Source organism: Hypomesus nipponensis, chromosome 18 (genome assembly GCF_054491055.1).
Source record: "Hypomesus nipponensis isolate SF chromosome 18, ASM5449105v1, whole genome shotgun sequence".
NCBI classification, from domain to species: Eukaryota; Metazoa; Chordata; class Actinopteri; order Osmeriformes; family Osmeridae; genus Hypomesus; species Hypomesus nipponensis.
Window position 1 is genome coordinate 10,709,336 of NC_140378.1, and position 12,563 is coordinate 10,721,898.

Below are 12,563 nucleotides of genomic sequence, written 5' to 3' on the forward strand. Positions count from 1 at the left end.
GAGGGCAGAGTGACTCAACAACAGGAAGCAGAACCTTCATCTACAGGGAGTTGGGCCACCAAAAGCTGCTAAAAGCCCCCCCAAAAGAACCAAAGAAAGAACACAAACATAACCAACCCCAAAGTCTACCAAACTGCAAAGAAAAAAAAGCACATAGTTGAAAATACAAAAATAAGAGGCGTCCAGTCTGAGTTCTCAGACAGACCGTTACAGAGCAGCTGCCTCACTGCACAGTCCACTGTGGCGCTTTGATTGGTCAGTTGACAGGTGTGTGTGATTGTAAGAGAGTGTTTACGCAAGGCCCTCGTGGGGGTAAGGATGGGGGGATGGTGGGGGGGGAAGGGGTGGGAGACAGAAAGCACAGCAGGCCAGCTGAGGGACGGAGGGCGGAGGAGGGCGGTCGGGAGGGGTTAATCCTCATCCCCACCTCCATACATGTCGGCCAGCTTCCTGAAGCGTGGCCCCCAGTCGTTGAGGTAGTCATAGTCCTGGTCTCCCGAGCTGGAAGAGTTGAGGGAGCTGACAGAGCCGGCCGTGGAGCCGCTGCCCTCGTAGTCGAACACCAGCAGGGAGTCGTAGGGCGGGGCCGTGGGGTCGTTGTCAGCCGCCCGCAGACCCTGCAGCCAACCAGAAGAGAGGAGGAGGGGAGTGGTTAACACACACCGGCCAGCAAGGTTAGTACTGGCTAGAACCACAGGTGGGATGGAGTTAGGTGGAGGGCTAATGGGATGGAATGAACCAGAACAAAAACAAACATATCTGCTATGACTACTCTCAGTCAGGTCATCCACATTTGCAAAGTTCCAAGCAGCGTGTTAGAGCGGCCCTTCCTGAAAGATGAGTAATGCCATCAGCAGTGTTTGAACCGAATTGGACAGCGGACTATATGGCTGAGGTAGTGTAATGCAGCGGGCGGGCGGTGTGTGGGGTGGAACAGTTCCACTGTGCCTCCTCGTGGTGGCCTGTGAGCTCCTGACAGCCAGCGCTCCTGCTCTCTGAGGACACCACTGGCAGCTGACACACCATGTGTTTGTGTTAGTGTTTGCCAGACTGCTGGAGCGAGATCAGATGTGACTGGATGTTTGTAAATGTGGGTGAGTGTGTGCATGTGCGCACGAGTTTGAGGGTGTGTGCCAATGTGTGTGTGTGTGTTGAGACTAGATGGATCAAAGCTGAACAGCTGCCAACACCTCTGAAGTGTGAACGTGTTGTCATGAGCCTGTCAATCAAAGCCTTCCTGCCTGAGCGTGCCAAGATTATGGTTATGGTTGTGTTTGTGTGTGTGCGTGAGTGTGTATGGGATTGTATATGAAGTCACTATGTAGTAACTGTATCTGTGAAAACAGATGTCTGGTAAAAACATCTTCACTGTGGGATGCATCGCACATACAAGCTTGAATAAACAACACCAGACTAATGAATAGTAAAATGAAAAACAAGCTAATTGTGATATTAACCTTCCAGATGTGCTGACCGCAATATGACATTCCTTCTAGCTGAAGCAAATCTAAAGTAAACTCCTTATCTGTGACGATAGATAGATCTTGAGAAGATGTGTGCAGTCTCAAGCACACACATACAAGCACACTGTGAAGGAAGACAAAGTCCCAGTCACACAGATAGATGCACACACACACACACGCACGCACACACACACCTCGTTGATGAAGTCCCCTATGTCTCCAGGGTGGGGTAGGACAGGCCGGATGGGGTACTGGGATTCTGGGATGATGGGCCGCTCGTCCACCCTCCGCACCCCCGGGGGCTTACTGATCATGTGGTCCAGAGAGTCAGGCTGCTGCAGCTGGCTCAGGTCATAGTCCTGCTCACACACACACACACACACATAAGCATATGTAAGCTTCATCATGTGGTACAATTCAGTATACGTTATTCAAATGGATGGTTGCACAAAAAATGTCCTAAATGTGTTTCTGCATGTGTGTGTTTGTGTGCATGTGTGTGTGTGTGTGTGCATGGGCGTGTGTGTGCATTTGTGTGTGTGTGTGCATGTGTGTGTGTACATGTGTGTGTGTGTGTGTGTGTGTACCTGGTCCTCCTCTCCTCCTCCCTCCTCGTCGTACTTCAGGATGTTGTCTCTGACGTCGTCCTCAGGGTCGATCAGGAGCTGCTTGGTCTGTCTCTCTTTCTCTCTCCTCTTCATCCACATCACAAACAGCAGCACAATGACTATAACACACAAACACACACACCCAAACACTTTAGAAACATAAACTTTGATGCCTGTTTGATTTAGGACCAGACACACTATTCAGTAGATCAACATGTCATCATGCATAGCTAGGCTACTCGAACAAATCTGAATGCCATGAGGTGACATTCTGGATTGTACGGAGAGAACAATATGCTGAAGGGCCTCATCTATAAAACAGCCAGTACGTTATTGTGTTAATACATGTTTTATGACTGCATGGTTTGACGGAGATGGAGTTCTTCATCAGCAGAGGTGTTTAAATAAACTATGTTCCTAGAGAGGCATCAGATCAGTGCTTCAGCAGTGAGGGGGCAGTGAAGGCTGGCGGACAGCGGAGCACAACGAGGAAGACATCGGCACTCTCATCCAACAAGGAAACACGATTGGATTTTAATTATGGAGGGATAGCTCTGAGCGAATCAGATAGCAGTGTCAGATCGGGAACAGGAGGTTTGGTTGTAGAGTGACTGCCTGAGACAAAACAGCCTCCTTCAGACTTTTTGAGAGTGTGTGCCGTATATGTGGTGTACAGTATGCTTGTGTGTAGTGTGTTTGCATGTGTATGTGCATGTCATTTATGTCAGAGTGTATGTGTGTGCCATTTGTGTAGGAGTGTGTATATGTGTGTGTGTACTCACTGAGCAGTATAATGATACAGATGAGTATGGAGATGATGGCACCAGTGCCCAGTCCGGCCACATTCACAGCTCCCAGTGTGGTGCAGTCTCCGTTGCTGTCACAGGGACACACCTTCACCTTGATGACAGACCTGTTGGAGAGGGGAGGGTTCCCCGAGTCAGACACGATCACAGGGACCTCATACACCCCCGGCTCCAGGTACACCTGATAGCGCAAACTCAGACGACCATAGTCCCCTATGAGAGAGAGATGGGGAAAGAAAGAGGGAGGGAGGGAAGACCGTGTCAGTATGGCATGGATATTTTCTCAGAAACAATACAAGCAATATTTCATATTTTTTTGCCGAGCTCCATTTCTTGACTGACTCCCTCCAGTACAGCCACCCCCCCCGGTCACCCCTCCACCCGCAAGATATGTCCCCCCGGCACGGGCCCTCACCGCTGAGCCGGGCCACGGTCCAGTTGCGCCGGACGCTGGGCGGGAAGGTGGGCAGCTCAAAGATGAAGGGCCCTACGTTGGGGTCCAGGTCGGCGTCTTCGGCCGTGATGTTGACGCCGTTGGAGTTCCTGCTGACGCGCTCACATAGCAGAGCCTCGCGGGGCACCAGCGAGGGGGCGTTGTCATTGACATCGATCAGGTAGATCTGGAGAGTGCCTGTCCCACTGGCTGGGGGCGAGCCTGAGGGGGGGGGGGCGGTAGAGATGTAGATATGTCAACCAGAGAAGGGACAGAAACGCAGAAGTTGCCACATTCCCTGTTCACTACCTCTTGTGACAGGACGAGATGAGAGAAAAAGAGAGTAAGCGGAGGAAAGAAGACAGAAAAGAAGAGAAGAAAATGAGATTGGAGCGGAGGAGTGTGATAGAAAACACAGGAGGCGGCAGCAGTAAAGGTCCAGAGATGTGGAGGTGGATGAGAAAGCTAGCACTGCCAGGGAACCTCCTCACAACCCATTCTTCTTCCTCACAGCCAAAACAACCCATCACCACCCATCACCACCCATCACCACCCATCACCACCCATCACCTACAATCCCTCCAGTGCACCTCTCACAATGCCCTGCAGAACACAGAGGGCCCGTAACGATAAATATAACACTCCAAAACAAGCTGAATGTGTTTCCTGAAGTGTGTTTCCTGTAAGCGCTGTAGGCTCCTCTGACTCCTACATGGCAATTTGTCACTGATGAGGAGTCTCTGTACAGTTTATGCAAACACTCAGAGACACTCACACACACCTCCAGGCATATGTACTGTACGTGCACACACTTTAGACACGCGTTTGCAGAAACACACACAGTCTTAAAGGGTTGTCTGTACTGATTGGACAGAACAGTGGCAGCTCCATGAGAATGATGGTGTACAGGCCCTCAGCAATCAGACAGCAGAGACAATGGAGACTGGAGATGACAGCTGAGAGAGAGACACATAGAGAGACACAGAGAAAGACAGAGAGAGAGAGAGATCCCATGGAGAAGAAGAGCAAACAAAAGGCAGAGAGATAACAGGAATGAGTGGTTGTCAGACAGAGCTCAATGGGTTCTGGGCTGTTTATTGAGCGTGTGTCAGGGGCTGGCGACCCTTGACTGCCTCCAATTAGGAGTCATTTACCTGCCACGCCCCACTGGCTAAGCCAATGGTTAGTGGGGAAGTGTCCCAGAACGTATGGGAAAGCTGAGATAAAGACTCTGCCGTTTACACAGATTTATGCAAAGCTGACAGATCTGCCAATTAAACATGGCAACAGAGCAAGACATCTGACAACATGGGGAGGATATGGGGAGGCGTGGAAGGAAGGAGAGATAGAGAGGGATGATGGAGGAAAAGGGTGGGGTGGCCAACAATGGTCTTAGCTTGTATAATTTTCAGGATGACATGTTATCTCTAAGAGATGAGGCTGAAGTTCATCCCCCCAAAAACGTGTATCCCATACTTATGCTTGTTGAACACAGCAGTCTCCTAACTTAGCTATGGTATTCTAAGTTTCATTTTTCTGAAATTGATTAGTCCGGTAGTACCCAGTCTGGACATCCCCAGTCAGGTTCACATTCACGCTCCTTCTATCCTGCTTCTCCTGCTCCTCTCCCTCTCCTCCAGTCCCCATCCTCTCCCTCATCCTCTCCCTCATCTTCTCCTCCTCACCCCCCATCCTCCTGCCCTGAGCAGGATGAGCCTGCACTTCAGATAGACTAAAGCGGTAAGACACATACACAAACAATACATGCATGAGTGCCCTCATGAGGAACATGCATGTTCACACACACACACACACACACACACACACATATATATACACACACACACGCACACACAAAACTTCCCCTGCCTACTGGTTTAGCTAATCCCAGCCATGTATGGTGGACATGTAGAAGCAGCTTGCTGCAGCTGATAGAAGAATTATGAGGGTTTTAACCAGCTAAATAAATAATTATGTTTGTGTAAATTCCTCAAAAGGATTTGTATTAAGAGTATTTTCTTGATGTAGGCTAAAACATTTCAAGCGTGGAGGAAGGTCTTCTTGCAAGCTTGCCATGTGTGCTTGAAAGGAAAAACAAACACGTAAAAGGTGGGTTTGCAGACGTGTGTGTAGGTCTAAGTCAGCCGCTTGGCAGCTGTAATGATATGGTAGTTGTCTCTTTTGTCTCAATACTGTCCTCCCTCTCCCTTTCTGGCCTCTCCTCACACCCCCACTGCTTCTTACTATAATCCCTCTCACATTATGACTGCAGACACTTCCCCCACACACACTGTCTGCACACTATAAACACTCACACATCCACGTACACACTTACTCTCACAAATAAACACATATTTTATATGTAAACACATATGAGGAGTAAATGATACGGTATCCCTGCTCACATTGTAAACATAGATGCATGCACTATGCACAAATAGACACATGACACCCTCTCTAACCAACAATCATTTTTTTTGTGTCCCCTCATTTTGCTTCAGCAACCAGCCCATTTTGCATGATGTAGAAAAATATCTAATATTTGTCTAAAATCATGAATCAATCAATCTGGGATTCCAAACAATTTTGAGGATGTTTTTTTGATTGTTATATATTTTTTTTTATTGGACAAAGCAATTGTTTATGGAAGATTTGTCGTGAAACACATCCTAGACACAGCTCTCCTAAAACACATCCCAGACACAGCTCTCTCAAGACACATCCTAGACACAGCACTCCTAAAACACATCCCAGACACAGCTCTCCTAAGACACATCCCAGACAGAGCTCTCCAAAGACACATCCCAGACACAGCTCTCCTAAGACACATCCCAGACACAGCTCTCCTAAGACACACACAAACCCCACAGAATGTAAGCTCTGTCCCAAAGTACAAAAACTTCTTTAAAGAAAGAGAGTAGGTAGGACAGAAAAGAGGTGGACTGAAAAAAAGGAGAGAAAAAAGAGAGAAAGAGAAAGCTGATGCATGAGAAGTCTGGCTGATGAGTGTGTCAGCCCTAATGGGTTTGCTGTCTAATCCCACCTCCTTCCACCCTGCTGCAGAAACAACACAGTAAGTTACACATCATGGTCTGTGACATTGTCAATCACAGCATGCCCGGCTGACACACACACTAACACACTCATTACACACACACACAAAATGTCACTCATGCTTCAAAGCAGTCCAACTTTAGGTAAACACACCAGTGCGCTGCACGACGCTGATAAGGCACTTTGGGGGGAAAAGCTCTCTGCTTGCGCATGAAAAAAAGGAACTTGTTTGTTTGCTGTGATTGAGTTTGAGCTCGGTTAAGCCTGAGTTTTAACTGTGTGGCAGAACAAACAGTATATGCCACCATAAATGTGATGGACAGAGTAAAGAATGAAGAGAGAGAGATGAGAAGAGAGGAGATCCTGACCATTATGGGCCCAAGATTTTCAGCTTCACACTCCCTCATGCATAGGCCTATACATGCGGGTACCAATCCATAACCTCTCACCGTTGTCTGAAGCGAGGAAGGTGGCCTCATAGATGTTGTTTTTAACGTAGATGGATTCCCGGTCCAGAACCGTGGTGGTCACTATCTGACCATTTGTTCTGTTGATGGACAGCCAATCTGCGGGGTCAGCAAGCTTAGAGTACCTAGACACACACATGCAGAAAAGATGACACTAATAGTTAGAGAGAAATAGTGCATACATACAGTTTCAATATTGGGTTCAGCTATATATATATGGCAATGAACACTGCAATGTTGAAAGTGTATTGTGGAAGAAATTGCGATTTCATGTGTGCAACACTTTCTTCATCAGTATACCTATGACCCCCCCCACCCACACACACACACACAAACGCACAAACACCATTGACATTTACACGTGTAGATTCTTCTTCAGTGACTGCTTCTACACAGCCTGTAGCCACAGTCAATTTCAGCTCATTTTCCACTCCCATGAACAAGGCATTGGAGCCAATTACTTCCTCTGTTTAACACTATAAGTGTATGACTGTGTGATTGTGTCTGTGTTTGTGTATGTGTGTGCACTTGAGAACGAGCTATTTTCGTATGTGTTTGTGTGAAAGACACACAAAGACATAAATGTACTGAAGATGATGGAGGAGCAGGTGAAGACATCACCCGGGAAGAAGCAGAACAAGAAATCATCTCCAGGATTTACCCACAATCCCTGTCTGATCGACACTACCTGCACCAGCATCCCTGGTTCTCTGATCTCTCTCTCTCGCTCTCTCTCTCGCTCTCTCTCATTCTCTCTCTCTCTCTCTTTCTCTCTTTCTCTCTCTCGCTCTCTGTGTCTTTCTCCCTTCCTGTTTCTCTCTCTCTGCTTCACAACAATCTCTCTACCTCTAAACTCATTTCATTCCATTCTCACCTCATCTTTCTGTATTCACATATTCTCTCATCTTCTTTCATCCTCTTGCATGTCTGTATCCCCCACCTCCAGCCCTGTGACCTGGCTTCTCATCTCATCCAGCAAACCAAAGCCCCCGACTCTACAACGTCTCACCTACACCCGATAGGTGTGACCATATACTCGGAAACACATTTCCTCAACGTGTATGTGCTTAATCCCAATCCAACTCATTCCAGTATACAAACATACCACTCTCCCTCCTTCAGACCGCATTCCAAATGCAGCAGTTCTTATGGTCCAGGCCTGATAGAGGGTGGACAGATGGAGGGAGGGATGGAGGGCATCATGTCTTCTCCCCTGCAGAGAAGGAGGGGGTTTTCCTGGCAGACAGGTTGCTCTATCCCAGCCGTGGCGAGGAGGGGGAGCAGGAGATCTGAGGGATGACACCCCCCCTACCTCCACGGTGGTCACTAAGGCTAGCAAAACCCCCCACAGAGGGGTAGAGTGATGTGGTTTGATGAGGGTGCCAGGCCCACTAGCGGCATGTGATTAAACATCGATCCACATACATTCCCTCCTACAGGAACATGAGAAGACAGCTGCTTTGAGTTTCTTATTTGATTCTCTTTGCCTCCAGACCATCCATGGCCATATTGAGGAGCATACCCTGGGTCTCCAGCAGGGGGCAGTCACGTCTGAAGTCCTCTCAGTGCAGAGAGAGGACAGGGTCGCTGTGTGACCACAGATACAGAAGAAAAAGGGAAATGTGAACCTGTGCTCGAGAGAGGGGGATGGAGGGAGAGAAGGGAGAGGAGGGGAGAGACACACCTTTCTTGTCTCTCCTCTTTTGTGGTCAGTGATTGAGCAGCTCCTTTCCTATCTGCTAGGACATTAAAAGAGGATTAGAGCCCTCTGCTGATAAAAGGCATGACACAAAGGCTTTTTCCTCAGTGCCAGCAAGCCCCTCACTCCAACATGACACTTTAATTAAGTCCCCCAAACAGCATTGAAGCACTACACAGATATAATAAAACTTCTAGCAGGTATATTAAGCTTATAATGGTCCTCCAGCGCATGCCAATTTCCTCTGCATTGAATGGCCCATCCAAAGTGTAATTAGTCATTTTCTTAAACAATCGGGCAGATTAAGGGCACCTCAGTGGGGTCCTGAGTGCAGATCTCAATCTCGGCAGCGGGTTTTAAACATCACTCTCCCCTTAATTAATTACATTTTTAATGTCTTAAACGTCGTAAGTGATTTTCTGAAGGGGGTGGTGTGTGTGTGTCAGTGTGTACACGTGTCTGCGTGTGTGTGTGTGTGTACTTGTCTGATACAATTACAATTTGAGGGTTAGAACCTTATGCAAGGAGTATGTCCGTGTATTTGTTTACAGTAGTCTCGGTATGCAAACTGTCAACAGTTATTAGTGGTCTGATTGGCAGCCATTCCTTGTTGGTTCTGGCATTTTTTTATGCACAGTCAAACACTGTCATGCACTCTTGTTCTTACTAGCTGAGCCTTATAGTCTTACATCTAGTTAAATAGATACACATATTTGTATATGTTATATTGTACATTACATAAGCAAAACCACTACACTACATTTCTCCAGTTCAGTGGTGAAGTGTGTGAGAGGGAAGCTTTAGAAGACTGGGCTCGCAGATTAGCAAACTACAGCAATGAAAGCCATGTTTTTTTCAAATATCAGCCCTGAGGATGTAAATGTCCTTCTTCGGCAAGGGAGTGTGTGTCGTCATGTATGCGTGCATCTACATTCCCAAACTACACCTCGCTTCTCTGCAGGGAAATGCCTGATATCCCAGTTCAGGTGTTTCATCAACCCCATAAAAGAAAACTACTGTACAAATTAGCCCAGGTCATGAAGTATTTACAGAACTTATCCCCAAAAAACAATTTCCTTCCCAGTTTTCTCAGTAAAATTGTACTTTGTCTCTGATAGTGTTGCTGATTGCAAGTCTAATGAGGAGGTCGAAAATGATAATTCAAGGTTAGGCTGATTGGTTGGAGTTAGCATTTATTAAGGATGGGTCTGTTCCCTCATGGGGAGCGGGGGGGGTCGGAGAGATGAGGAAAATCCCAGTGATGAGGCTCCCTGCATAATGACCTGGGCCTGCTGAGTGCCAAGCTGCCTACTGTAGGGACAGTAAAGGGCTGAGCAGAGGAGGCAGCTGGGCACAGACAGAGCAGCTCTGCTATGTGGCAGCCCCTTTGTGTAGCCAGGGATGGGCTACACTGACTCTGAGAGGCAATAAGAGAATTGATTGTGTTAGAGAAAATCGGAGACAGGATATTTGCGTGCGTGCGTGTATGTGTAATGTGTGTATACGTGGTTAGAGTGAGTCTATGCATGTGCTTGTGAGTATGTTTCTGTGAATATGTGTAGCAGACCGTGACATGGCCTACAGTAGTGTGCCTCCGTGAACAAACCGGATCTACAACATGTAGTGCCGACTACGCCGGGCAGAGGAGAAAGAGTCTAAGGTGGAGGGTGTGGCAGGAAGATCTCGAGAGAGCGAAAGAGAAAGAGGGAGGAAAAGAGAGTGAGCGAGAGGGAGGGAGAGTCAAAGAGAGAGAGGGAGGAAAAGAGAGTGAGCGAGAGGGAGGGAGAGTGAAAGAGAGAGAGGGAGGAAAAGAGAGTGAGCGAGAGGGAGGGAGAGTGAAAGAGAGAGAGGGAGGAAAAGAGAGTGAGCGAGAGGGAGGGAGAGTGAAAGAGAGAGAGGGAGGAAAAGAGAGTGAGCGAGAGGGAGGGAGAGTGAAAGAGAGTGAGCATAATAGCAGCTGGTGACTTTGCCTTCCTAAATTATAATGTACACCCAATTTACTCTCATTTGGGGTGAAATTAACTGGGAAATTTGTTTAGATATTTTCCCCAGAGAGAGCAAGGGAAGAGGAGGGGCTCGTTCAGGTTGATTTGGTGCTGGGGGGAGGGGGGGGGGGGGCAAGAGGGGATGAGTTGGTAGTGATGATGGAAACACAGGGGAACACAGTCTGTATCGGAACACAGTCTGTATGGGAACATAGTCTGTATGGGGACACAGTCTGTATGGGCATCAGAGCAGCTGCTGTGTGGAGTCTTAGACAGGCAGCAGGGGACAGTGTAAAGGCTGCTTTACATTCACATATCCACACTCTCCTATCTCCTAATGACCACTGCAGCTGGACAAAAATGCTGTGTCAGGCCTGGGGCGGGGGCCAGTAGCTGCATGCATGTGTGAGTGTGTATGTGTGCTATCTATACCTTCAGAAAACACATGCATCTGATTACCCAGGGGGCAGTGCTCCCCATTAACCTGGTGCCCTCACTCCTCAGCATAGGGGCACGTTGTTGGCAGCGAGAGCCTCAGAGATCCGGGTGTGCCAAGTCATCCTGCAGACTTCCCCAGCGCCCCCTGGCTCCTAGCCATGACCCCCTACACTTCCTACACCGCAGCATGAAGATGAGGACACCTCACCTTGAATGTGTTTACAAAAACCTTCTGCACGTGACCTTGAGGGAACACTAGGACATGGTTTGATTGACCGTTGGATAACATGCGTGTGTGAGATGCCTTCCTTTGACACAGGCCGACCCTAGTTGACTCAGACTAAATGGTGTTTGTAGCCAGCTGGTGCAACACTGAACAATGCCTACCTGATTATCTGTTGCATGAGCCGGTCTGGGTCAGTGGCAGAGAAGGTGGTAATGGCGGTTCCAGCGGGCACCCCCTCCTCAAAGCGGATGTGCTTGGGGTTGATGGGGAAGTATGGAGGCTCGTTGACGTCCACCACGGAGATGGTGACGCCCGCTGAGGACTGGACTGAGGACTGGATCCCACTGGCCAGATGGGCCTGATTAGACACCACCACCGACAACATGAAGGCCCGGTTCATCTCAAAGTCCACTGGCTGGATAGGGGGAGAAGAGAGAGAGAGAGAGAGAGAGAGAGATAGAGAGAGAGAGAGAGAGAGAGAGAGAGAGAGAGAGAGAGAGAGAGAGAAAGAGAGAGAGAGAGAGAGAGAGAGAGAGAGCAAGAAAGACAGAAAGGGGGGGGGGGGGAGAGGCAATGTGAGTCTACAACAATTACACAGCTCAATAGAAAAACCATAGGAAGATAAAAAGAAAGACAGATGGGGGGGGGGGGGGTCGTCATTGAGAGGATAAGAGAGAGAGAGAGGCAACAAAAAGAGAGGGGGAGAATGTTAGACATATCTAGAGAAGGATGCTTTCAGCGGCTGGAATCAGGAGGAGAAGCCAACAGACAGAGTGAAGGGAAGGAGAGGGATGAAGTAGGCTACACTCTGCATCTTAAAACCCACATCCCCTGAACACTCCAACATTCCTCCCAGTCTCCCACCTGTAAGCTCTCCCCACAGGGAGGCTGCTTTGAGCCCTGTCGATGATAAAGGAAATAATGGCATGGCGCCGTGCTGAGTTCACTGCGCAGCTCCATGTGAACAGGGCCTTTCGCTCAACTCTCAGGGACCTCTGTCCCCTATACCTGGAATTACCAAGCTAACACTAAGTAGAGATGGCAGGCCTTAAACTATTCATAGGCTGCTGCCATGGCCCATGCTGGTCCTGCTGTGTGTGTGTTTTTCTAACAAGCTGCAGTCCATCTATGTGTGTGTGTGTGTGTGTGTGTGTGTGTGTGTGGTGGTGGTGGGGGGGTGATGCTGGCTGAATCTAAAACAGACTGACAGCTCCAGCCTCCTGATGAAGAACACACTAAAGCAGTTTCAAATGAGAACAACAACCAAACAGCTAATATGCTGCTTGTCCTTGTGACACGTGTGCAGACCCTCCCCGGGTGTTCAGGGCTACGAGGCTAATGTCTGCGTGTTTGACGGGGATGTTTCACAGCACATCTGTGTGTT

The 12,563-nt window shown here is 48.4% G+C and overlaps 1 protein-coding gene across 1 annotated transcript in view; it reads right to left on the reverse strand.

The window, feature by feature from the left end:
- Positions 1-391: 391 nt before the first annotated feature.
- Positions 392-12,563, reverse strand: part of LOC146252069 (cadherin-4-like) — a 51,580-nt gene continuing 39,408 nt past the window's right edge. The window contains exons 9-15 of the mRNA XM_084681445.1: positions 11,341-11,594; positions 6,814-6,956; positions 3,293-3,532; positions 2,854-3,090; positions 2,051-2,190; positions 1,658-1,822; positions 392-617 (exon numbers count right to left, since the gene is read on the reverse strand). Coding sequence (XP_084537571.1) covers positions 411-617; positions 1,658-1,822; positions 2,051-2,190; positions 2,854-3,090; positions 3,293-3,532; positions 6,814-6,956; positions 11,341-11,594 — 1,386 coding nt within the window. The 3' untranslated portion in view covers positions 392-410. The remainder of the gene's footprint in view (positions 618-1,657; positions 1,823-2,050; positions 2,191-2,853; positions 3,091-3,292; positions 3,533-6,813; positions 6,957-11,340; positions 11,595-12,563) is intronic.